Here is a 24,648-nt window from a genome sequence, read left to right as displayed (position 1 = left end):
CTTATATGAGGTACCTAGAGTGGTCAACTTCATAGCAACAGAAAATAGAATGGTGGTTGCCAGAGGTTATGGAGAGGGGAGGTGGGACATTAATGTTTAATGGAAAGTTTCAGTTTGGGAAGATGGAAAAGTTCAGGAAATGGATGGTAGTACTGTTTGCACAACGATGAAAATGTATGTGAACTCTACACTTTAAAATGGCAAAAGTAGTAAATTTTGTGTTATGTATATTTTGCCACAATAAAAAACAAAATAATTATGTTATACCCAGAATTTTTTTTTTAAATTTCTGGTACACTACTTCCGTACTTAAGAATGCTTCTGAGCCATATTCCTGGATGACCTTCCCTACAACCCCCGCCTCTACCTCCAGCACCCAATCTACTACAAACTGCTGAATCATCTCAGTAATCCCATCTTCCTTGCAAAAATCTAGGCTAATAATTTCCTGGCTTCTTACTTCTTTCATGATTAGGGTTTCTAGGTTTAATTAAGAAGTAAAAAATACAAGATAGTCAGCTAAACTTGAATTTACAATGAATACATTTTTATGTAAATTATGAATATTATAATGTAAGTACATCCCATGCAATATTAAGGACATATTTATACTAAAAAACATACTCCTTGTTTAGCTGAAATTCAAATTTAATTGAGCACCTTGTGTTTTATTTGCCAACCCTATAAATAGTCAAGGAATTCCTTTGGTCTGTGTGTGCTCTGAACATTCTAAACGATTGACTCAAAAGCATGGTTTTTTAAAGATTTTATCTATTTGTCAGAGAGCGAGAGAGAGCACAGCAAGGGAAGCAGTAGGTAAATGGAGAAGCAGGCTCCCTGCTTAGCAAGGAGCCTGATGTAGGACCCTGGGATCACGTCCTGAGCCAAAGGCAGCCACTTAACCGAGCCATCCAGGTGCCCCAACTCAACAGCAATTTTTGTAGATGTACTAATTTTTTTATAAATGTACTAATTTCTCAGCATGATTCTTCTAATTTTTATATACTATTGGATTAATTATTCCCATTCCTGCCTTTTTATTGCCTCCAAATATTACATACAAGGATAAGATACTTTCTCCCCAACACTGATTTTTTATCACCTATGTTTTGAATAAAATGTGTACCACACAGCACTTTTTTGGTAGGTAGCCAAAAGATATACCTTGAAAAGTCATCAACTGTAATTTTATAACCACAAAAATTCCTGCTGTCTTACAGGTAAGGGCCCATCCGTTTACGCTCCTCTCCATGTAGGACTGAGCCAGTAAGTACACCACTGGTACTGGTACTGGGTACTGGTACTTGCACAACACCAGTTGGCGGGTTTTTCAGTTACCAAGACATCACATGTGGCAGCTCTGACACTGTGAAGATGAATATCAGTCCTTGAGCCTGTCTATCCCTTCAGCACTTTGCCACCTAAGACAACACCGAAATATATCTTTTAGAAGACAACTATTACAAACCCCTCCAATTACAGATCTCAGGCAGTGGAAAAGAATGCATTCCTGTGTTGAAAGGAACTGTGAGCCCCTAGTCTGAGAAGTCACCTAGGACTATTTACTCCCGGTAGGAGACAGCTGAAGATCAAAGAGAAGGCTCCTTGCTTTTACCTGGAGTGGCACCACCCTGGACATCAGGTGATCAAAATAAAGGTCCACTGCTTCCGTGAAGCCCTTGTAAGTTGTTCTCAGCCTCATGCCAGAATCTTGGAGTAACCAGCTTGAATAAAAGGGGGGGTGGGAATTAGTTTCACTGTCTGTGAGTTTATTCTGGATAGGATGATGGTGGGGGAGAAAAGCAGCTTCAGAGTCCTGGGGGGAGTGAGACCATTCCCACCCCACTACCTCCACTCAGCCAGGAAGGCAGATTGTGCAAACAGATCCAGAGACAAACACTGCCACAGCTCCAGCCCTGCACTCTGCACTGCTTCCCTACAAAAAGACAACCAGCATGGCTAGGGATTTTATTTCCAGTTTTATGGCTATATAGATAGGTCTGGCTGCCAGGCAGTGTGAGAAAAGCTTTTCACTGAACGCAAGGCCCAGCGTTGAAGCATTTACTCTAAAATCTCATTACAAAGCAGTGAAGCCAAAGGGGTTACGGAATCACTGGGGCCAGATGCAACCTTCCAGTGTCACCCAGAAAACCATTCCTGACACAGAGGCCATCAGAGGCTAATCAGACTTCTCCCCACTGCTCTCCTGGCTGGCGGGGGAGGGGGACACATTAGCATCAGCCTCCTCAGCTCTTCAGACTTCAGCTCAGGGGAGTTGCCGGTGAGGAAGAAGGGGAATGTTTTCCACAACTTGTCCATTGTGATTGCATTCCCCAGATCATATCATTCCTTCCAGAGCTGGAGTCAGAAAGTTTTCCTTCTCACCTGAAATTTCTGAGAAAACACTTATATTTTCTTATAAAAGCTCTGATGGTTCTCCTAATTTGGAAGCCCTGAACAGGTCAGAAAATGATCAATTTATGTTAGGTAAAAATGCCTGAGGAAAGAGCAGCTTCCTCGAGACGGATACCTCCACCCTCCATCTCACCTAGAAGGGTCTAGCTTCTCATCAACACTGGGTCTCTGCTATTTGGGCCTCCCTAGGGTGTGCCCACATGCCAGGATATGAATGGACAGTGCTGCCCAGGAGGAGGGCTAAGTGCTGGAATTCCCGCTGCTTCTGAGCTAACACTTAAATTCTGTCCTCCTGGCAGCTCCAGCTGAGCCTGAGGACATCGCTGACACAGAGATTTCTAATCCCTAGGTGCAGGGGGAGGGCACTCTGGCTGTGTGCACAGCCTTGTCAAGGGCACAGAGACAAGGAGGTGATCCTAGGGATCAAAGGAAATGGAGATAGAGGCTGCTTGGATCCCTAGGGTAGGGCTGGGTTGCGCTGGAGACAAAAGAGAAAACAAGGCCTGGGCTGGTGGCTGTGCAGTGGGGAGAGGCCATTCCCGAAGGAGCCCACAAGGCAAACAGGACCAGTCTTCCTCCCTCTTGGGGCAGCATGGGGTAGAGAGAAAGTGGATCTAACCATCTGGAACACCCTAAGGATGGGAAAGATTATACCTATTAACAAGAAAGTCTTTTTTGTTGAAAGTTAATGGCAGTAATAATGAGGACAAGGAATGAATGTGGTACCAGGTGATTACTGTCCAGATTTCTACTCCAACCGCAGAGAACTCTACTGACCTTATTGGAGATTACACATCCTAACATAATTCACTAAAGCCTGAGATTTGAAGATAAAACATAAAACAAAAACATTACTTTGTTTCTCTTATACTTTATCAAATAAAGTGACATCATTTAAAATGGCCTCCTTTGGTACCACTTATTCTGAAAAAGAATTTCGGTACAAAATGAAAAATATACTTTAGTAGCAAAATTAAACCTACATTTGTAATCACTATTTTGCACAAGCACAGAGGACAGTTCAAGCCACAGCTGGAGCCCCACATAGCCCCACTCACCTGGGCAAGCCCCCGAGGTCAATCTCACTGCAGATATAAGGGCCTGGACGCAGAATCACCCACAGCCCGATCTCCGCAGCCATCAGCACAAAGGCCCTAGGGAGGTCAGTGTCAGCAACTCTCAAGACACAGAGGAGGAGGCTGGAGACAAGCCCAGCATCCCAAGGTGGTGGAGCTGCCCAGCTCCTCTCCTCCCTGCCTTCAGAGGCCCTGGGAGCTTGGTTCTCACCTGCTCCCAGACTAGGACCTTCTCCACAGCCCCACTGGGGGCATAAGAATGAAGGGTATTAGACAGGGTAAGGGGGTCCTAACAGTGAACCTGACCCCAACCGCCTTGCTACCATAGAGAGGCAACCCCTGTCCCAGCCCAGGTGGCTGGATCACACTGCAAAGCAGGACAGACACTGGGGTTTAGGCACTGCTGGGCTACTGTGAAGAGGTTTGGACTCAGAGTAGGCAGACCCAGACCCCCAGGAGTAACAGGTTCATCGCGAGATAGCATGTGGGTCCTGAGAATAAGGCTCCTGACCCGCCTTTCTGTGGTTCTCAAAGCAGAACCGAGATGGTCCCATGGTTCGTAATCAACCCCAAGGGGTCACCTCTCTGCCTCCCCACCCCAGGCCAGGCCATAGAAGCAGCAACAGCACTTACTCCAGGTCCAGGTTCCCAGAGAAGTCAAATTTGCCTCTTTCTGGTTCATGGAGATTCCATGGAACATAGCTGTAATAGAAGATAATTACAGGATTGAGCTTTTCATTTATTCCACTTTGTCATCTAGATTACCTTCTTTATCCCTAAAATGCCTGAGGATATATTAGGTACATTGTTGTAATGGTGTCAGGATTGTAACCAAGAACTAAGTGAAGAGATCTAGGGACCTTAGAGAATCCAGGGCCAGTCTCTGGATGGGGTGTGGGGGCTAACATGTCATCTCCTTAGGAGAAGTGAGAGAAGGCCAGTAAGATTTCAGTAAAGCCTAAGATGGGACCACAGGTCAGCTTGAGCATGCACTCCACTCCCCCTACTTCCTCCTCCCTCCCCACCTCTCTCATTTTTCCTTCATCAGAGGAAAAAAAAAGTAATTTATTAAAAGAAAAAGTTAAAAGTAAGATAAGAGGAAACCTCAGTGGTCAGTCCTATTTTTACTAAAGAAACCAAAATTCCAAAGAATTCTTTCCTTGTATTCTCTTTAGAAGATAAGTTATTTAAAGGGCCCAACTCAAGAGGCAGAGATATGGGGTGATGTATGACAGTAACACACATCAGTAACCAGTAACAGCTGGTCCTCTCCTGGACCCCCACCCACCCCAGCTTCCAATGGAGCCCTCTCCAGCTGCAAAGAACGTGCTCAGGTGTAGGGAGAGGTTTGCTTGCTTCCAATTCAGACTCAGGAGTTCCGTGTTTGAGAAAATACAGATTACCTAGCTTTAATAACATAGAATGCTTAGCTTGCCATATTCCCACAAGATTGAGGATTCCTATGATGTGTGAATGTACCCCTAGGACCAGAATTTACATATGCAAATAAATGGATCCTTTTAAGTAATCTTTCTGGAAAATTATATACATTTGTTTCAGCTATGTTGTGATGGCCCAGAACATTCCTGTAATTCTTTTTAGAAATTGTCTACAAAGCTACCTCATAAACTGTTCAAGAAAATCCACATCCTTGATCTATAATCACATATTTCTGCCTGAAAATGCTTTCCCAAGGAAGCTATTTTGAAAAAGATCTTACTCATTTGCTGAATAAACTATGGGGTGGTATGTTTGTTTAAATATATCTATATCTATATCTATCTAGATATAGGTATATTTATCTATATAGATATATCGATGTAAATAGATATAGACGTATATATATTCGATAATTTAATCACCCCCTACACCTACACTCACCTCCTTCACTGTATACCTTTGTATGCCATTGCTCTTTCTATTCCTCTAAAGCTTATGCATCCAGCCTGTCTTCTCATCCTCACAAACGGGGAGCGCTGTGCAGGTGAGGGAAGGCAGTTGTCGTACCTGGCAGTCCTGTGCAGAGGACTGGGCTCCTCCTATATTTTTCCTCACAAAATTCAGCCCAAAGATTCTCTTCAGGGACAGCTCACATTCAGGATCTGGCAGGGCTGATCCTGCCAGATGGAGACCCACAGTCTGGGCTGCGTTAAAGAAGCCCAATACACAGATGCCACAGATGCCCATGCTTGGTGGTGGGGTGGGGCAGCACTCACGTGGTGAGGGTATTCAAGCCACAGGCTTTCATCTTCAGCAAGCGGTCCCTCCAGTACTCCTTGGGCACCCGGAAATAGTGCATGGAGCCCCCAAAGATCCAGAAAGTGGAGTCCTCCAGCATGAAGTATTGGCCGTTGGCCTGCAGCCCTGACTGCCGGTGTCTTAGCCATGCAGGGATCAGATTATACCAATCCGACCTGCAAAGAGAAAAGGCAGCTGAGACCTTGGCTCCTTCTCAACAGTGAGCAGGGGTACAGAGTCTTAGGAGAGAGGCTTTTTATCCTCCTCCACAGGCCCTCCTTATTTCTAAGACGTCCTGCTTCCGAGGCCTTCAGAAAAGGCTCCCCACCCTCTGATTTAGTCAAACGTTAGAAGGAGTCTTTCTTTAGTACACTCATCTGCACCCCACTGCAAGGGAAGAGCAAGCTGAGGCCATAGTCAGGAACAAGACAAACACAAAGGTCAACAAGGAAACTATGTGCTAACAGGAGAGAGGACGTGGTGGGGGCACACAGCATGGAAAGGGTATTCGCAGGGGAGTACAGGATACCCAGGACAAGTGTGGCACAGCTTGTTCCTACAATGGCCAGCTCTTCCAGGCCATTAGACTTAACATCAAAGCAGCAGCTACTTCAAATGGTACCTCTGAGCCACCCCACGGTCACAGCTGCCCGGCTTGAGGTGTAAATACCTAGAAGGAGGTTAGAAACAGCATCTGTTCATTGACCAACTTTCCAAGTCTTAATTATTATCTAAAGATTAAGTTCAAGAGATAATCCAGCACAACAGAGAGCCCCATCTGGGAGGGCTGTTGGAAATTGTTAGTCCCTAAAAAATCAGGTCTTGACCAAGGGGAGTCCCCTCAAACTAATCCTCATGATTAGAATTCCCTCCCTCTCTTATCCCCAGTCTCTTAAGGCCATGGAAGAAACCCAGCAAGAGACGCTGGGGGAGCCCAGAAATTGAGGAGTTTGAGGACAGGAAAGAGCAGTGTGAGTCTGAGAGGAAAGCAAATTTCAGCTGATCTGCCTTTTCTGCACCCACTTTTCATTACAGTTCCTGACATTAGAGGGCGTAGTGCCCCTGCAGGGCTCTTCTACGTTAAAAAAAGCTCCCCAAACTGCTGCCCACCTGTCTTTCCATTCATTTTGTAACACTGGCTACAACTGTGCCACTGAGAGACATGCTCTGTTTAAGGCCCAAATTGCTCCACTCAATCAATATTGATCATCACTGACTGGAGACTGTCATCTCTTAGAAGAAACAGAGATGCATGAACAAAAATTAGGCTGAGAGTTTCCATCTTGATTCTGGATTCAACAATTTTCTGTGTCCTTCAAAGGGGCAGCTCCTTCACAGAGCTTTGGTCTCTCTGGGGTCCAGTAGTGCAGGTCACGGGGGCACAGGGCACAAGCATGTTACACATCCATAGATGACTCTCCCAGTGTGATCATGGGATGAGCCACCCCTTCCACTCTCCATCTCTGCCACAGCTCTGTCCTTTTCCTACGTCCTTTCCCTACATGCCAGCCAGCTTCTCCTCTGCCTACAATGCCAACTGCTTCAGCTCTGAACATAAACTTGCATACTCTACACTGCAAAACAGCCAGAGCCCTGCTACTGATGGAAAAAAAAAATGTTAATGGCATTTAGTGAAAATCCAGTGCAGGGGTGCGTGCTCCTCAGGAAGCTGGCTCCCATCCTAACAAAGCTTCTCCAAGCCACAGACCTCACGGTCCTATACGGCATTCTGACACATACAGTCTTTCTACACCTCAGTGCACACATAGATAATTACAAGTCGGTGTCAGAGTGCTGTTGTAAGGCAAGCACAGAGATAAGCCCAGGGCTGGCCTCTGGAGCATATGACCCATGGAATCCTCCAGGTCCCCATGCTTAGAAGGCTCCCTTGCAACAAGTAGTTAAATAAACCATAGAGATCTAATGCACAGTATAATGAATATAGACCATATTGTACTATAATTATGTCACATGATAAATATTGTTAGAGTGGCAATCACATTACAATATATAAATGTATCAGAGCACACACTGTATACATGGTTTCAGACACTATCTCCAACCTGAAATTCTCAATGTTTTTTAGACAAAGGCCCTATATTTTCATTGTGTACCAGGCTCTACAAATTAGGTAGTCTGGCCTAGAAAGGGCAGAGCACAGTAGCTGAGATAAATATACATATATACACACACACATATGTAATTGTCAAATGAAGAAATTATCTAAATTATCCAGGTAGAGTCAGAGAAAGCTTCGTCCAGAAGATGACACTGTCACAGGTTGGAAGGCAGACAATATGAGAAAGCAGAAATTATCTAAATTATCCAGGTACAGCCAGAGAAAGCTTTGTCCAAGATGACACTGTCACGGGATTGAAGGCAGACAATATGAGAAAGCAGAGGGAACTAGGGGCAAAAGCATTAAAAAGTGAGAGCATATCTACTCAAGGACTAACAAGCAGACAGGTGAGGAGGCTGTGTGAGCACGTGGACAGCCTGGGGCCCCTCGGCAACACGGGCCTGGCCTAGCACACACCAGTCCCAACCGCAGGCTACCAGTCTGTAACCGGTACAGAAACTGAGATACTGGGGCGCCTGGGTGGCTCAGGTGGTTAAGCAACTGCCTTCAGCTCAGGTCATGATCCAGGAGTCCCAGGATTGAGTCCCTCATGCATCCAGCTCCCTTCTCAGTGGGGAGTCTGCTTCTCTCTCTGGCCCTCCCCTCTCCATGTCCTCTCTCTCTCCCTCTCTCATTCTCCCTCAAATAAATAAATGAAGTCTTTAAAAAAAAAAAAGAAATATACTTTTAGAGCAATACATGTCATTTTGTGTCTGTTGAAGATCATCATAAAAGACTTGGGCACGTACTTTGTGAACCTTTTCATTTCCTTTTTCTAGTACCTGTTTTCAATGTATTCGATAAAGTAACATGGGGTGGGGAAGACTTTTAAAGAAGAAAAGGAAAATGATGCTGCAGCACAGACAGATTGAGAAGTACTGCTTGAGACCAGAAACAACAGTCTGTCTTTGGGCAGTTGTGATCAGAGCTGAGAGGACAAACATATTGACCCATTGGGTTTAACAAGCTTAGTAACCAAATGGATGCAGGACGCGTGAGACCAAAACGGTGTGAAAACGCTTCATCAGCACCCTTCCTAGCACTTGACTGAGGTCGGCCGTAGGACAAGAAGGGAGGTTCGGGTTTAGCCACAGCGGTTTTCACAGCTGGCCCCATATCTGAATCACCTGGGAAGCTTAAAACTAAGGAATGCATAAACATTGGGGTACGGATGGCCCTTCTTTTCACTACATCTGTATCTTTGGGGTAAATACCCAGTACTGCAATTGCAGTCACCAAACTGTGGAAAGAACCAAGATGCCCTTCATCGGACAAATGGATAAGGAAGATATGGTCCATATACACTATGGAGTATTATGACTCCATCAGAAAGGATGAATACCCAACTTTTGTATCAACATGGACGGGACTGGAAGAGATTATGCTGAGTGAAATAAGTCAAGCAGAGAGAGTCAATTATCATATGGTTTCACTTATTTGTGGAACATAAGGAATAACATGGAGGACATAGGGAGATGGAGAGGAGAAGGGAGTTGAGGGAAATTGGAAGGGGAGATGAACCATGAGAGACTATGGACTCTGAAAAACAATCTGAGGGTTTTGGAGGGGTGGGGGGTGGGAGGTTGGGTGAGCCTGGTGGTGGGAATTATGGAGGGCACTTATTGCATGGAGCACTGGGTGTAGTGCATAAACAATGAATTCTGTTATGCTGAAAAGAAATTTAAAAAAAGAAAAAGAAAAAAAAACTAAGGAATGTGCAGGCCCCACCCCTGACCAATTAATGACAGTGGAGGTGGAGCCCAGGGATTGGTGGTATTTACAAGCTCCTCCACAGACCCCATGAGGCTGAGCCCCTGGAGGGTTTCACAGGAGGGCTTGGGGCAAATCAGGGGCCCCAATGGCCAGAGATGGAAGAACAGAAAGTGCCATAGATATCACTGACCACTTGGAAATTTTGTCGACAGCCACTCATGGGCAAAGAAAATTAATTTGACCCCCTCCTTTCTACTTCCCACAGCCCCCAGGACCCAGAACTCCTATTGCTCCACAGGACTGCAGTTGTGTTATATTACAGTTCAAACGTCATTTGTGGATAACCTGGGGACCTCGTTACTATCTTCTCTAAAGAGAAAAGTTCCATTTTCCAAGTGATTTAGAAAGGATATTTCAGAATACAGTCCTAGGGGCACCTGAGTGGCTCAGTCCATCAGGCCCTGAGATCAAGATCTCAGGTCATGAGTTCAAGCCCCATGTTGGCTCCACACTGGGCATGGCACCTACTTAAATTAAGAATAAGAATAAGAATAAGAATAAGAATAAGAATAAGAATAAGAATAAGAATAAGAATAAGAATAAGAATAATACAGTTCTTCCAAAGGACCACCTATATGGGGAAACAAAAACAAGAACAGTATCTGTAAGAGGAGGATCTAGACACGAATCCTGGCCCTAACCTTGTAGCATGGCCTCCTTGGGTCAGTGAAACTAGCCGTGTGGGAATGAGTTTCTTCCTCTGTGAAACGGGGTGAATGCCTGTCCTAACTGCTGTGAAGGTCAGATATAAATGGAATACTCTGTAATGTGTTATAACAGAGTTTGTCACCATTTGAAATAAGTTTATTTTTGCATGCTGTGCATATTAGAGAATAGCCTCAGTGAGGTTTTTTTTATGTCCTTAATGTGGAATAATCCCAATCTTTCCATTCTTCACCATTTAATTTACTGTCTAATCACATTTTATATGGAAGATTTTGTGACATCATATTACAATTTCTAAAATGTTACAATGAAAGTTCTATCCACCAGGACCCTGTCAAACCAACCCAGCCCCCCAACCAGTGTCAGCAAACCCCAGGTGTGGGCCAAAGCCACCCTGCCTCCTGTCTTTGTGCAGCCAGCAAGCTACGAATGTCTTTCACATTTTTAAGTGGTTGGAAAAAAACTAAAAAAACAAGATTTGGGGACACAAAAAATTATATCAACTTCACATTTCACATTTCAATGTCCATAAATAGTTTTACTGACACCCCGCCATGCCCACTCTTTCCAGTCCTGACTGTGGCTACTTTGGGCCACAGTGACGTTGCTATGATAAGAACACCGTACAGTCTGCAAAGTTGAACACATTTACAGGAAACTTTTGCCAATCCTACCCTAAAGGATGAGGCCTGGGATACTCAAATGAGGCTTCAGGTCCCCTATGACCACAGTCTGGACCTCCTAGCCACCTCCTTGCTCTGGCTCTTCCCAACCCCTCCACCCCTCCACCCCATTCTTTCCTTTGGCCACAAGCTCCTGGTGGTCTGGCTGTGTCTGAGGTTTCTCATACCACACGCACAGGAGAGTTTGGTGTCCCTTAGTTTTCATCACATCTGCTCCAAAGCACACACTCTGCCTTCTTGCCTCATGTACTCACTAAGCTTTATGTACTCTCCCCTCCTGACACCCCCAGGCTGGCCCCAGGCTAGAATGAGGAAGAACTGATGGACAGATTCTCTTCTTAAACTCAGGGAGTGTACTGACAGTCCAGTGGTGAAAATACACACATGCACACACAAAATTTCATTATTTTTAAAGACAGTGAAAATACAACTTAGCAATCGCTCCACTGGGCAGCACTCCTTATTCACTGGCCAGAGCTTCAAAGGAACAGTCTCCAACTCACCAAGCTCATATCACTGACCTTGACTTTAAGGTGTCTCCCAAATGCTGTGAGAGCCTCCCTTTCCCTACCCACTCAGTGCAGAGGTATATACAGGGCTGAAAGTGCTCTCTGTGACCCCTTGTTCCAACATAATCTCTGCTAGTAACACACTCTCCCTAATCTGTCCCCTAGCTAATCATTAGGAATTCTCCTTCGGGCAGGGGGGTGTTGTCTCCAGATGTGGTCTACACCTGCAGAGTATCTTCATCTGGAATTTGCTACAAATGCAGAAACTCAGGCCTTAACTGAGACCTGAATCAGAATCCACATTTCAACCAGACCCCAAGGTAAAGTTTGAGAAGCACTAATCCATATCTTGTCCTTGATATATGTATTTATCATCCCTTCCTGGATAGAGCTTCTATTTGCTACTGTCTTTATGTGCTATCATTTTCTAGATTTTTTTAAAAAAATATTTCCTCTCAGTGCTTCTTAAGACACATGAAGCTAACACTGCAAACAACTAAAGCTAGCTCATATCAAATTCCAAATTCTGGAGAATTCAACTGTTTCCTTTCTGAAAATCTTCTGGTAGGTTACTAAATGAGTTTTTAATATATTAATGAAAAGGATGAATTCACTGAGAAAATGAGGATGATAAGTGTGGGGTTTCTCCAAGGAATTCACTGTGAGGAAATGAGTTAATACACATTAGAACTTCATAAACGAGAAAGCACCATGCAAATAGTTATTAATACTGATAACAGTCATTAGTACTAGAGATCATAAATTAATAATGACCCCCATGCTTCCTGAGTTATTAACTCAGTAATAATAAAATAAAGAAAGTGGAAACTGTTTGGTTACATCAGGTCAGAGAGACTTTCCTTCTAAATTAGGCCTGTTACCAAGGAGGTAATCAAATCTTTAAGAAACCCTTATTTCTTTTGCTTTTCCCAGTGAGCAAGTAATTCATGTTGAAACTTTTTTTCTTTGGATTGTAGAAAGCTTTTATTTATTTATTTAGATTATGGAAAGTTTGTTTTTTGTTTTTGGGTTTTTTTTTAAGTAATCTCTGCCCAATGTGAGGCTCGAACTCAAAACCCAGAGATCAAGAGTCAGATGTTCCACCAACTGAGCCAGCCAAGGAGCTCAATGTTGAAACTTTTTTTGATGAAACCAGGGCATCTGCCTTCTTTCTAGCTGAAGCATATATTACTTTTTCCTGGAAATTTTGTTGCCTTTGTATCTTTGCTTCATTGTAGGCTAAGTAAATTTTCAGTCTGAGAATAAACTTCTTCCTAGAAGAAGTCACACGTGTCACAATTTCTGACAAGGCCTCACACCATGTAACAAGACCTCCACATTCTGGTTGCTACCATCCCTTTTGGCAGGTGATAAGAGGTTGTGCAAGCTATAAACTTAATAGGTTACAGCAGAAACTAGGCAGAGGACTTGGGGCCAGAGTTCCCTATGGTGAGGAGTTGACATTAGGCAGTGACTGGGAGGATGTTGGGGGTGGAGGGACCAATCCTTCTTATGCTTTATCCCTTTCGTGGATCATGATGACAAAGGACACAGTGCAGGTTCCACACAGGCCGGATGACACCGGACATGATCAAAAGTGCTGGGTTAATCTGCTTGAATGGAAAAAGGCAGATAAGCTGGTGACAAGCTTACAACTTCTTTCATGTGAAATGGGCCCCTGAATTGATTCTCAGCTCTCAGAGACAGTCTTTCAGGTGGGGTGGGAAAAGAGCCAGATCAGTCACCTACTTGAATGATCTCCTTCGAACAGAGTGTGCTCATCAAGGTGGGTCTGAAATGGCCCTTGCCATGCCAGAAGGCATCCCTGTGTCACCTGTACCTGCAAATACTGCTCAGTAATGGGGGCCATAGTAGGATTGGGAGGCTTCACTTGGAGTCACAGCCATCTCCTTCAGCTTTCTATCATGCACACAATGTGACCAGATTCAGACAAGCCAGTATCCACTCAAACAGATGTGGTAGAGACACCACCATCTACTGAGGCATACTGGCCTCCAGCAGAGACCAGGCAATGCCCATGCAATTTTAAACTGGCCAAGGGTATGGACAAGCTCAGTACACGAGGTACGAATCTGCAGATACAGTTCTTCAATTTACAGAGCATAAGTCTTCACTGATCCTAAAGATTGGTTCTTTTGTCACTATACATAACGTATAATTGAGAGATAACTTACAAATCCAATTTCCAGGTGCACTGTGATCCTATTAGGGCCACTCTATGCAGAGGTTCACCTTCATCTGAGTCCAATGCATCATATTAAAGATACTGATCAAAAAACACTAACATTTTGGGGCACCTGGGTGGCTCAGTGGGTTAAGCCGCTGCCTTCGGCTCAGGTCATGATCTCAGGGTCGTGGGATCGAGTCCCGCATCGGGCTCTCCGGTCGGCGGGGAGCCTGCTTCCGCCTCTATCTCTGCCTGCCTCTCTGTCTACTTGTGATCTCTCTGTGTCAAATAAATAAATAAATAAAATCTTTAAAAAAAAAAAAAAAAAAAAAAAAAAAAAACACTAACATTTTCGTTCATCCAAGTGGTCATGCCAGAGACTATTATTTAGATGGCAGTTATGTTAAACTGCCCAAAAGACATCATCATACATAGAAATCTCCTCACTTGGATCTAAAATACAAATTTTCTAGTCATCAGTCCGACATTCTGATATGGTTACAGGTTCCCATGAGGTCCCATTTCCTTGGGCATTCCATTCCTTTCAACTGCCCCCTTGGGGATGTTTCAGCCTTAACAGTCTTTAAGCTGTACACTCCTCCCTCAGCCAGGGAACTTGAGGGCCTAAGGAAGGACCAGTCCCTTCTTTGGCCAGGCCAGTACTCTTAATGTCTCTAATCCAGAATAATGGCTCTTGGATCAATCCTGGAACCCCAAAAACTTCAGCTCCAGCAAAACAGAACTCTGTCCTTGTAGCTGATCCAGCTTCCTAATTGTGATCCTTGGCTTGGGGCCCAATGCTTTAGGCTCCTGCTTTGCTGGGACAGCATTAAATACTTCCAAAGGGCTTGAACCTTCCATTCCAAAAGCTAGTATACTTGTTTGGCAGAGATGTGAGGTCATTTTGCAGCATTTTGCAGGTCAATGGCACTACTGCAAACTTCGTACCTCTGTCCTTCCCTCTGAAAAGGCTTCTTGGTAAGCCAGGAAATGGCATAGCACCCAGGCTCCAGCAAGTCAGGCCAAGTGGCTGCCTACATGATCCAGGGACATGCTCTGGATCATTTAAATACTATAGGAAGTTTATATGTGAATAAACACTAATTAGACCAAAACCTTGAGACGCATGGGTGAAGCAACAAAACTGCCCAGCCACATATTAATAATAGTAATCAACCACATTTTAGTAATAAAAAGTATCCTGATGTTATGTGACAGAAATTTTTCATTTGGAGAAAAATTTCCATTGTGGCATCATCAATAAAAAAAAAAGGGTTATATCTCAACCTAGAAAGGGGTGAAAATTCTGCTAGATAACCCAAAGGACTCTACTGATAGCAAGACTCTGCTCTTGAGATGCTTGTGGTATCAGAATAAAAATATTTAATGAAACAGGGGAAACATAAATATGTTCAATATTTTTTAAAATGCACCACATGATACTTATGTACATAGATATAGAAGAGATGGACTAGTTCTTAAAGATACGAAGAACCCATATACATGCAGATTAAACAGTATCTCCCCTTCAGATGACAGAGCTGAGAATCTCCCTCACATTGATCCACAAAAATAGAATGTGCTACTTTACTTATTTTAACTTATTTTTACTTACTTATTTTAAACGTCTGTCAGGTTTTAAAGTGAATATCTCGTATGGTCAGCAATTCTAGGAACAGAAATATACCCAACAGATATTCATTGCAACTTTGGGGGTTTTTTGTTGTTGTTTTTACTTTACATTATTTTGTTTCAATTCCAGTGTAGTTAACATACATTGCAATTTTGCAGTAGCTAAAAGATTGCAAATAATTGATGCCCATCAATAAGGAACTGTTTGAATAAATTATATCCCTAATGGACAATGGGGTAATACATATAGCTGCCTTCTTATATATGCACAGAATACCCCTAGGAGAAGCCATTATTAGTAATCACCTCTGGTGGGGTGGAGAAGGGTGCCTAAGGGCCAGGAGTGGGGGTTTTATTTTTCTCCTTATATTATTTGAATATTTAATCCTTTACATAGATTACCTACTCACAAAATAACCTTTGCAGAAAAACACAGCATGTTCTTAAAAGCAAAAATGCTACTATCTATCTGTGGGAGCATGAAAGCAGTGAATATCATCACCTAAGGGTCTCTACTTAGTAGACCCCAGTGAAGAGTTATTTGTTTCATTACCATTAGCCTCTAAAAATACCCCTGCCCTTCTTTCCCAGGAGAAGTCTCACACAACAGGAACTCTTTTTCAACATGACCTTTAAGATCCAGAGCAATAGATTTAAGCAAGAAATAAAACTGAGTGGGGAGGAAGCAGCAGAAGAACTGTGCTGGATGATGGGGGAGGAACGAGGAAGAGGGGGGCTGGCCTCCAGAGTCTGTTTCAGGTGCAAAATGCTCTGAAAAGACCTCTCTAAACTCCAGCATCTCCTGAATCTTTATTAGAATAGCGTTCGAGGCAATACAATGGAACTCAGTCATTTCATCAAAGATTAAGTGCTTTTATTTCACTTGCTACTTCCTTGACCCAAGGTACAGATAACTCTTTGGCCAACGTTCTGATACTTCTGCTGCCAAGGCTGTGTAGCTTTTGCCCTGAATCTCCTGGGTATCCCAGTCTCTTTAATCAGAAATATAGCAATAATGTCTATGCTCTTGCTCTAAGACACTCTGGTCCCCTTCGGTTGGCTAGTATGGCAGTGAAAAGAATCCCAATGCCAACTCTATCTTCCCAGCACAGGGTGGCTCAGACATCCTACCTCTCTCTTTCTCTGACTAAGCCACTGCCCAGGTAGCCATGTTTCTCAACTTGTGTCAGAGAAATGACTACCTGCTGAAAGACACTTCCCAGATGCTGAAAACTTCACTACTAGAAGATGAAAGGAACAGTGTTCAAAGAGTTTGAACATTCCAGGGAATATGACTCAGGCCTCAAGCAGGGTAGAGTCCTAGAACAGGTAAAGCTCATAAAATCAGTGACCTCACAAAAGCGCAGGAAGAGAGACACAATTTGCCCACACATCCTTGGAAGGCAGGACTGGCCATGATTTGGATCAAAGGTGACCAGGTCATGTTGCTAAGTTACCCACCTTCTCTAGAGAGAAGATGTTTATAGGCTCTCCTCTTTTTTCCTTCAGGAAGAGTGGGGTCTAGAATTCAAATAATGCCAGTGTAGGAGCACTGAGTGAGGTAGAGCTGGGCAAACAGATGAACTTACCTTTGAGAAGGCATGATGCAGGGTGCCTACCTTGCCACTTTCCTCTCCTGACTTTTGCCAGCTAAAATATCAGGTATAAGAGATGCAAAGTTAATTGAAATATTGCTCAGTGATGCATTTATATTAAGTAAAAAGAATCACGAGTGGAACCATGCCTTGATCATATCAAGCAGGCATTCTTGCGTCCATGGAGTGGGAGGAGGAAAGACAAGGAAAGGCAACCAGATTAGACATGGTTCACACTGATATGCATCAAAGATCTCCAAATAATATACTGAGTAAAAGAAGGCAAATAAAACAGAGTACATACTTTAGGATTACATTTCTATAAAACTCTAGAAAATGCAAACTTGTAATATATGGTGAAAGCAACAGATCAGTGTGCTTAGGAGTTGGGGAGCAGAGAAGGGCTGGAGAGAGAGATGCATAGGGGTAAAAGTAAATTTCTAGGGCTGATAGATATTTTCACTCTCTTAATTATGATGGTATTGTCACAAATGGTGACACCAAAACTTATCAAACTGTATAAGCTAAACATGAACAGCTTATTGCATGACAATTATACTGCAATAAAGGTAATTTCAGACCACTGTTCAAGCTAAAAAATAGCAAAGGTTGAAATCATCCTCAAAAGTCATCTTGGTCTTCCTATTTCTCGGATACGATATAATCAAACAGCTTTGACTGACCGTGAACCAGCCCAAGGTAAAGTACATGGGGAAAAAAACAAAAGCTGGAGCCCAGAAGGCCCCTCCCCCAACCAAATACCTGCCTTCTGAGGTACAGGAAAAGGCTGATCCTGGCAGCTCAACTCCACAAACCTGCCTGCTGAGTAGCAAATTCCCATGTGACCTATATTCCCCAGGCCATATCCACATTTCCAGCAACAGCTGGGAGGGGTCCCCACTTCCCTTTCAGTTAATGATCCAGTCAAAACTAGAGCAAGGCAAGAAGAGGAAGCGACAAAGAGTGAGTTCTTCTCTGCCCTCCAGAGATAATCCTTGGTTTCCAGCCCATGACAAACAGGAGGAATTAGGCAAAAAGCCCAATACCATGAAGGTGATAAAATTTAAAAGATGCCCAAAAGACACATATTCTGAAGGACCCTAAGAGATGGCCTCGAATTGGGGTCAGAGCTTCTCTGGCCTCTAACTTACCTGCTGAGAAATGAGAGATATCAGGAATAACGACTTTACTAAGTATCTCAAACTATTTCCTCAGGCTTTAGTTATAGCTCTTCCCAGGCACCTCCATAAACCGGGAGTGACTCCTGTTACGGCCATTCTAACCTAGGCAGGGACATGGTTAACTCAGTTATGAGAAGCTCAGGCTTCTTCACAGACAGTCAGTTCCCTGACATCTCATCTTCTTTCCTGCCAGACACCAGCAAACACCCAACCTCCTTCTTATACCTTTTCCTGTGGACTACTAGGGTGCACTACCTGGTCCAACTCAAGCCTCTCAGAGCTACCCCTCAATGCCCCTGCATGGACTGCCATATCCTTGACCTCCAACAATGGACAAACCACATGCTAGTTGCACAATTCTGGCCTTTCTCTCTGGGGTGTGGGCTTCTTGACACTCTGCTGTATTAAGTAATCCTCCTGGGCTTTGCATCAGCCTTGCATCAGGAGGAATGCTGAGCATCCTACAAGAGCCAGGAGCAGCCTTCAAAGAGGAATGGATTAGAGATCACTGACAAGATGGAAAAAAGTCTTGGGAGCAACTCAGGAAACAAAATGCCTCTTTAAGTTTTCTGGACCCCAGAGTGAGAAGAGCACCATTTCTTTCTCTCAAACAACATTATGACATCCTCATCAATTCCAAAGCCAAGAAGAGGTAAAACAAAGACACATAAGTCTGAAAAAGGTGGAAGTAGAGTCACTGAATGTGTTCTGTGCCAGCAAAAACATTCAGATATTCATCTCCATCAAAAACTTCCCTATTTTCCAGAGGAAATTCAGAGAAACTAGCAAACGGGGTTAGAAGAAACAAAAGATATAGCTGAAGGGGTGGTGTGTCTGCCCCATCACCTGCTTCAAAGTTAACTTGCAGTGCCAAAGCATTTGATACTGCTGGTCTGCCTTCCCAGAAACACTGAAGGTTTTGAATATGAAAAGTGCCAACCATCGACTTGAAAAACATGGTCAGGACAGTAGAATCCTATAAATAGATACAGTTTATGAAAATTCTGGGCCACGGCACCCCCTGGCTGTGGGTAAGTCCTTTTGCCATTAACACAACCACTTGCCACAGATAACACTTTGTAAAAGGGGGTTGGGAAGGAGTGAGCTGATGACTGACGTGGGAAAGTGGAGAGAGAAGACATATCAGTCTTAAAATGGGGCTAATAAATCCAGGGTTGAGGACCTTGAAGGACCCGTGGGACAGCAATCTCATGACTGCGCTGGGAAGGCGAGATCAACCACATCTGTGAGCCTTGGAGCTCTGGCTTCTGATGAATAGAGAAGATTCCCAGCAGGCTTGGCAGGAAATGTGGGGACCCGGGAGAACAGCAGAAGTGGGCTCCCCAAGGAGGACTAGAGAAAGAGCAGTGATCGGGGGACATCTGACAGAGTCCTGAAGGCTACCTCTGCTGCCCTTCCCAGAGAGCTGGGGGTATCCACGAGAAAAGCAGAGCCCGGGCATCACAAGCTTCGAGAAAGTGGGGAAGTTCTAGGGCACAGAAGCCTGGGGACTGAGAGCACAACGCCTGGTGTCACCCGGGAAGCCTGGATCTCGAGGTAGGAGCAGAGAGCCTTGTGATGGAGAGGGACGCCAGACCCAGCAAAAAAGAGGCCGAATACGCCTTTCCAGTGGGGTCTCGCGATTCGCGGGACGCGGACTCCTGGGGCTGCTTCCCTCAGGTGAGAGGGGAAGCGAAAACCGTGGGTGTGGAAGGCTGAGATGTCCGGAGTCCGGCAGGTGTCGGGCGGGGCTCTCTCACCTGCGGAGCACCAGGAAACCCACGATCACCAGCAGCAGGAGTCCGAGTGCGCGGCCCGGCTTTCGCCCAATGCTCCACTTGCCCATCGCGCGTTCCCGCCCCGCGCAGGGACCGCAGCCAGCACTGTAGCCAGAGCTCAGCAGCGCGCGGGAGGCTCGGGGCGGGTGGGGGGGGGCGGGGCCGCACTCTGGTCGCCCGGGCGACCGGACCGCGTCCCCCGCCCCCGGCCCCCAGGCTCTCATTGGCTGAGCCCTTCGGCCCCGCCCCCCGCGCTTCAAGTTAAGCGTAGGCGGGGGCGGGGCCTGACGGAGGCGGGGTGCACTGCCTCCCCGAGCAGTTTCCAACTCGGGGAAGGTTCCCGGGAGGCTCTCCGGCTCTCCTCCGCCACCTCCCACTAGTCTCAGGGAGGCGCTGGTTGTTTCTGTTTTCCTTCACGTGGTATGCAAACAGGTGCAAAGATACTGGGCGCCTGTTGCCCAGTCCTTGCGGATCGTAGAGCACACACACCAGCGCTCTACATTAGCAAGCATGTATTGAAGGCGGTGCCTGCAAAGCCGACACAATGTTTTAGAACAATTCAGATTTTGAAGTAGTGAACTACCATATGAAAAGTCAGAACATTGTGAAATTTCCTTTAGACATGTTTTAGGACAGTGTGGTTCACGTTTGAACAGCGTGGGGGGTGGTGAGGTGAAGAGGAAGGAGCACCAAAATATTTTTTGCCTTTAGTTTCCACAAGTCTTGTTCTGGTCCTGACTCCCAGTAATTTCGGTTTTTCATCTTTAAAAAGTCCAGATAAAACCCTCACATTTTATGAAAGGACAAATACAATTCTTATGGGTACAGAATTATGTCACAAAGGATATTGGGTAATATTTGGGCAAATTTATGCTTTCTAACAATCACACACCCAATTCATTTTTCATGAATTGGGTGTGTGCTTAACTTTTTCATTTACTGAAAGAAAATCTGAAACATTTTCTAGGAAGGCTAATGTTATTTCAGAGCATCCGAGGTTCTAGAAAATATCCCCTGTGGCGTGTTTAAAAGATTTGTTTTAAATTCATTTGTCAGAGAGAGAGCACGCACAAGCAGGGGGAGCAGCAGGCAGAGGGAGAAGCAGACTCCCTGCAGAGCAAGGAGCCCAATGCGGGACTGGATCCCAGGACCCTGGGATTACAACCCCAGCTGAAGGCAGCCAGGCAGCCCTCTAACGGACTGACCACCCAACTGTCCCTGTTCCATGTTTCAAAACCATTTTCTACACATGTACATAGTTTTGAACTTTTAAAGCTGATAGGGACAAAATGATATTTTACTTCTCAGAACAAGTTCAAGTTGCAGAGTTCGGTGTGAAGTATCCTTTTACAAGTATTAGGCAAATATTTACTAGGGAGAAAGTTAAACAAAGAGAGGAAAAAACAACCAAACAAGGGTGGGGGTGGGGGGAGAGATAGCAGGGCCAGAAACATTCTTGGAGACATTTAGAGAAGTAGCTCTCCTTTCACACTTTATAAAATCAGTACTTTTCTCTATTTTTTTAAAGACACATAATTGCTTGATAGTTATTAGGACTATGGTGAAAACATTCTTCTATAACTGAGATAAAAGCTAGCCCATGAGATATGGAGAAAGTGTCAAAGGTTAGCCCCCTTTTTACCTTTGGAGACCTGGCACATAACCCAACACTCACCCTTCCCTCCTTGTGACATTGCTGGGGAGTAGTACAATCGATCACACATCAGGGTATCCTGAAGTTAATAATCAATACCATGGGGCTAATAATACACTATATGTTAATTAAAAAAATAAACCATTTATTAAAAAAATACCAGCATCTCCATATTTTCTTCAGATATTAGTAAAACCTGATAATGAGCTATAAAACCTCTGAAATTCTTAGCCCATCCCTGTACCCCTCATTTTTATTTATTAAAGAAAATAAAAATAACTAAGCTCTTTAAAAAAAAAAGTCATTAGGGGCGCCTGGATGGCTCAGTGGATTAAAGCCTCTGCCTTAGGCTCAGGTCATGATCTTAGGGTCCTGGGATCGAGCCCCGCATAGGGCTCTCCGCTCAGTGGGGAGCCTGCTTCCCTTCCTCTCTCTCTCTACCTGCCTGTCTGCCTACTTGTGATCTCCGTCAAATAAATAAAATCTTAAGAAAAAAAAAAAAAGTCATTAGCCCTTAACTTTCTGGGAAGCTCAGAACCATAGATACAGCTACCCACAATTTAGGAACAATTTCACTTTATCTGGCTTTAATGATACCACAGAGAGTGTTGCAAAGATAGCACTAGTCTGAGAGATGTTTTGCTGAGGAGTTGAGACTTTTGGTTTTTAAAATATTAGCAAGATACTCCTTCAAAATACTCCTTTCCAAAATATGTAATGAATTTAACCCAAAGTAGACAATGACATACTCAAATCCTGGGAGCAGAAGCTACTGTTAAATGAGCAGGCCTGGTAGAGATGTAAAAACTGTACTCTGGCAAAGTGTATGGGATGAAAACAAATCCCTGATGTTCAGGAATCAATCTTCACAGGCTACCTTTCTGGCGTCATTTGTTTAAAAAACATACAAAACTTTTGTTTTTGTTTTTTTTTTTTTAATGAAGTCCTGTTGTCATCCTCAGCCCACGACTTTAAGTTAGAGCTCCAACAGACCCAGAGAGCTCAGCTCCTTCTTTGAGAAGTCACCTATCCCACATAGTATACAAAGAACTCCAGAGGGGAATAAAAGCTATAGTCATTCAGAATCAGTACAGTGGAGGCTCTCAAGAAAAATAATCATATCAAACTAACCTTATTGTCTTTTTTAATAGGTAACAAACAGGTTTATAGATCAATTGTGTCTTATTTTTTAGTGCACTGTACTAATGCCTTAAGAGTTATGTATCTGAGTAATGTATCTGAATTTTAGAAAAATATTTGATGAAATCTTTCTTAAAGTCATGAGAACAAGATGCAAAATGTGGCTTCTGTGATAGAGCAGGTCCTTGGGACCCTGGACCGTGGTACAATCAGCTCTTCTTCACCCTCCTCCTTAAAGACAGACATTTGCACCAGCCCTCCTCACCCACTCTCTCCAGCTCTTTTGCTCCAGGTTACATGACAAAACTAGTTATGATGTCAAGTTGCCGAAGATTCTTGAGCAAAGAAATTAAAAACATGGAGGAATTTCTGGGAATAAATGAGGACAATTTCAACCATAGATAGAAAGTCCCAAGAAGGTGATTTAGGCCTTGGAAAAAGAAAAAGAAAGCAAATCCAAATTAAGATAAATAAGTCCTCTCACCCCAGGAGATATGTCAGTGGGACTGGAAGGGACATGGATGCATTGGGGAGGGATGCACTGAACTTCATCATTGGCCTTTACAGTCCAAAAATATCACTCTTCAGCCTCAGCCTTTGAAAGGCAGAAAGGCCAAAGACCTAATTCAGTATTTCATTCATTAAGAAGTAAGCAGCAAATATTTAATGACTACTATGAGCTGAACACTGTTTAGGTACTTGCAGTACCTCAGTGGAAAAAAGAGATGAGGATAAAATATAAATTTCCCTTTGAAATTTATATTTTAGCTGAGGAAGAAAGACAACAAAAATTAACAAATTAATGAGTAAATTATAGAGTATGTCCAGAGATAATAAATTGCATGGCAAAAAGAAAGTAGATAAAGGAAGGAGATTGTTTGAGTGTGTATGGCGGCTGGGGAAGGGTATGCACAGAGGAGGTCTTACTGAAACGATGTTAACTGAGCAAAGATCTGAAAGACGTGAGAGTTAACCATGCATGCAAATAACTGGAGGAAGGGCTATGCAAGCAGAGAGAACCCACAGTGCAAAGGCTCTCAGGCAGGAGCATAACAGAGTGTTCTGGGAACTGCAAGGTCCGTGTGGGAAGTGAAAGGGAAGGGGAAAACTACAGGCCGTGAGGACAGAAAAGTACAGGGGCCTAACGATGGAAGGCTTTTCAGAGGACTCGGAAGTGAAATAGGAGCCATTATAGGCTTTGGACATCAGTTATGCTTTGAAAGACTCCTCTGGTTCACCAGGAGTGGGCAAGAGCAGAAGAAAGAAGACCAGCTTTGAGGCAGCAATCCCAGTGGAAGATGATGCTGGCTCACACAAGGGTGGTAGGAATAGAGGAGGTGGGAAGTGTTGGACTTCTGAAAATAGTTTGAAAGCAGAAACTGGAGGACTGTTGTGATTCCAGGATCATTTGTGAGGTGAGAGAAATAAGGAGGATTCAAGAATGACTCTAACATATCAGAAGCACAAATTGGGCTAGTTGAGTTTGAGATACCTGTGAATGTGCTAGGAGAGATATCACATAAGCTATTGAATGCACAAGCCTGAAGTTCCGAAGAGGGGTCTGTCATGGAGATATAAATTTAGACACTGACATAGAGTTGGTATTTAAAGGCAAGAGTTTGGGTGAGCTCACCAATGAAGTAAGTGCAGACAGAGAAAGAGGACAAGGATGAGCCCTGGGGCACCTGACACTCAGGAGAAACCAGTGAAGTTGAACTAAAAGGAGCAGCCAGTAAGGCAGGAAGAACACTCAGAAAACATGGCATCCTGAATGCCGAGAGAGAAGTTACCAAGGAGGAAGCAGTAATGGCCTACATTACATGGTGCTGACAGGTCAAGTTAAGACTGATAATGAATCAATGGATTCAGTACATGGAGGATTTTGGTGACTAGGATGCCGGCAGCTTAGGTGGAGGTGGGGGTTAGGGGCAGGGAAGCTGATTGGAGTAGGTTTATTTTTTTTTAAGATTTTATTTATTTATTTGGCAGAGAGACAGCACA

General features: G+C 44.0%; 1 protein-coding gene across 2 annotated transcripts in view; it reads right to left on the bottom strand.

Moving 5' to 3' along the window:
• Positions 1-19,937, bottom strand: part of LOC116874314 (beta-galactosidase-1-like protein 2) — a 47,423-nt gene extending 27,486 nt beyond the window's left edge. For both annotated transcript variants that reach the window (XM_032868984.1, XM_032868983.1), the window contains exons 1-5: positions 19,836-19,937; positions 5,708-5,905; positions 4,125-4,193; positions 3,474-3,569; positions 1,616-1,724 (exon numbers count right to left, since the gene is read on the bottom strand). In XM_032868984.1, the coding sequence (XP_032724875.1) occupies positions 1,616-1,724; positions 3,474-3,569; positions 4,125-4,193; positions 5,708-5,905; positions 19,836-19,921 (558 nt within the window). In that variant the 5' untranslated portion in view covers positions 19,922-19,937. The remainder of the gene's footprint in view (positions 1-1,615; positions 1,725-3,473; positions 3,570-4,124; positions 4,194-5,707; positions 5,906-19,835) is intronic.
• Positions 19,938-24,648: the final 4,711 nt, after the last annotated feature.

The sequence above is a fragment of the Lontra canadensis genome, unplaced genomic scaffold, assembly GCF_010015895.1.
Source record: "Lontra canadensis isolate GAN:19392208 unplaced genomic scaffold, GSC_riverotter_1.0 scaffold36, whole genome shotgun sequence".
NCBI lineage: Eukaryota > Metazoa > Chordata > Mammalia > Carnivora > Mustelidae > Lontra > Lontra canadensis.
This window is presented reverse-complemented; position numbering and strand designations above follow the sequence as displayed.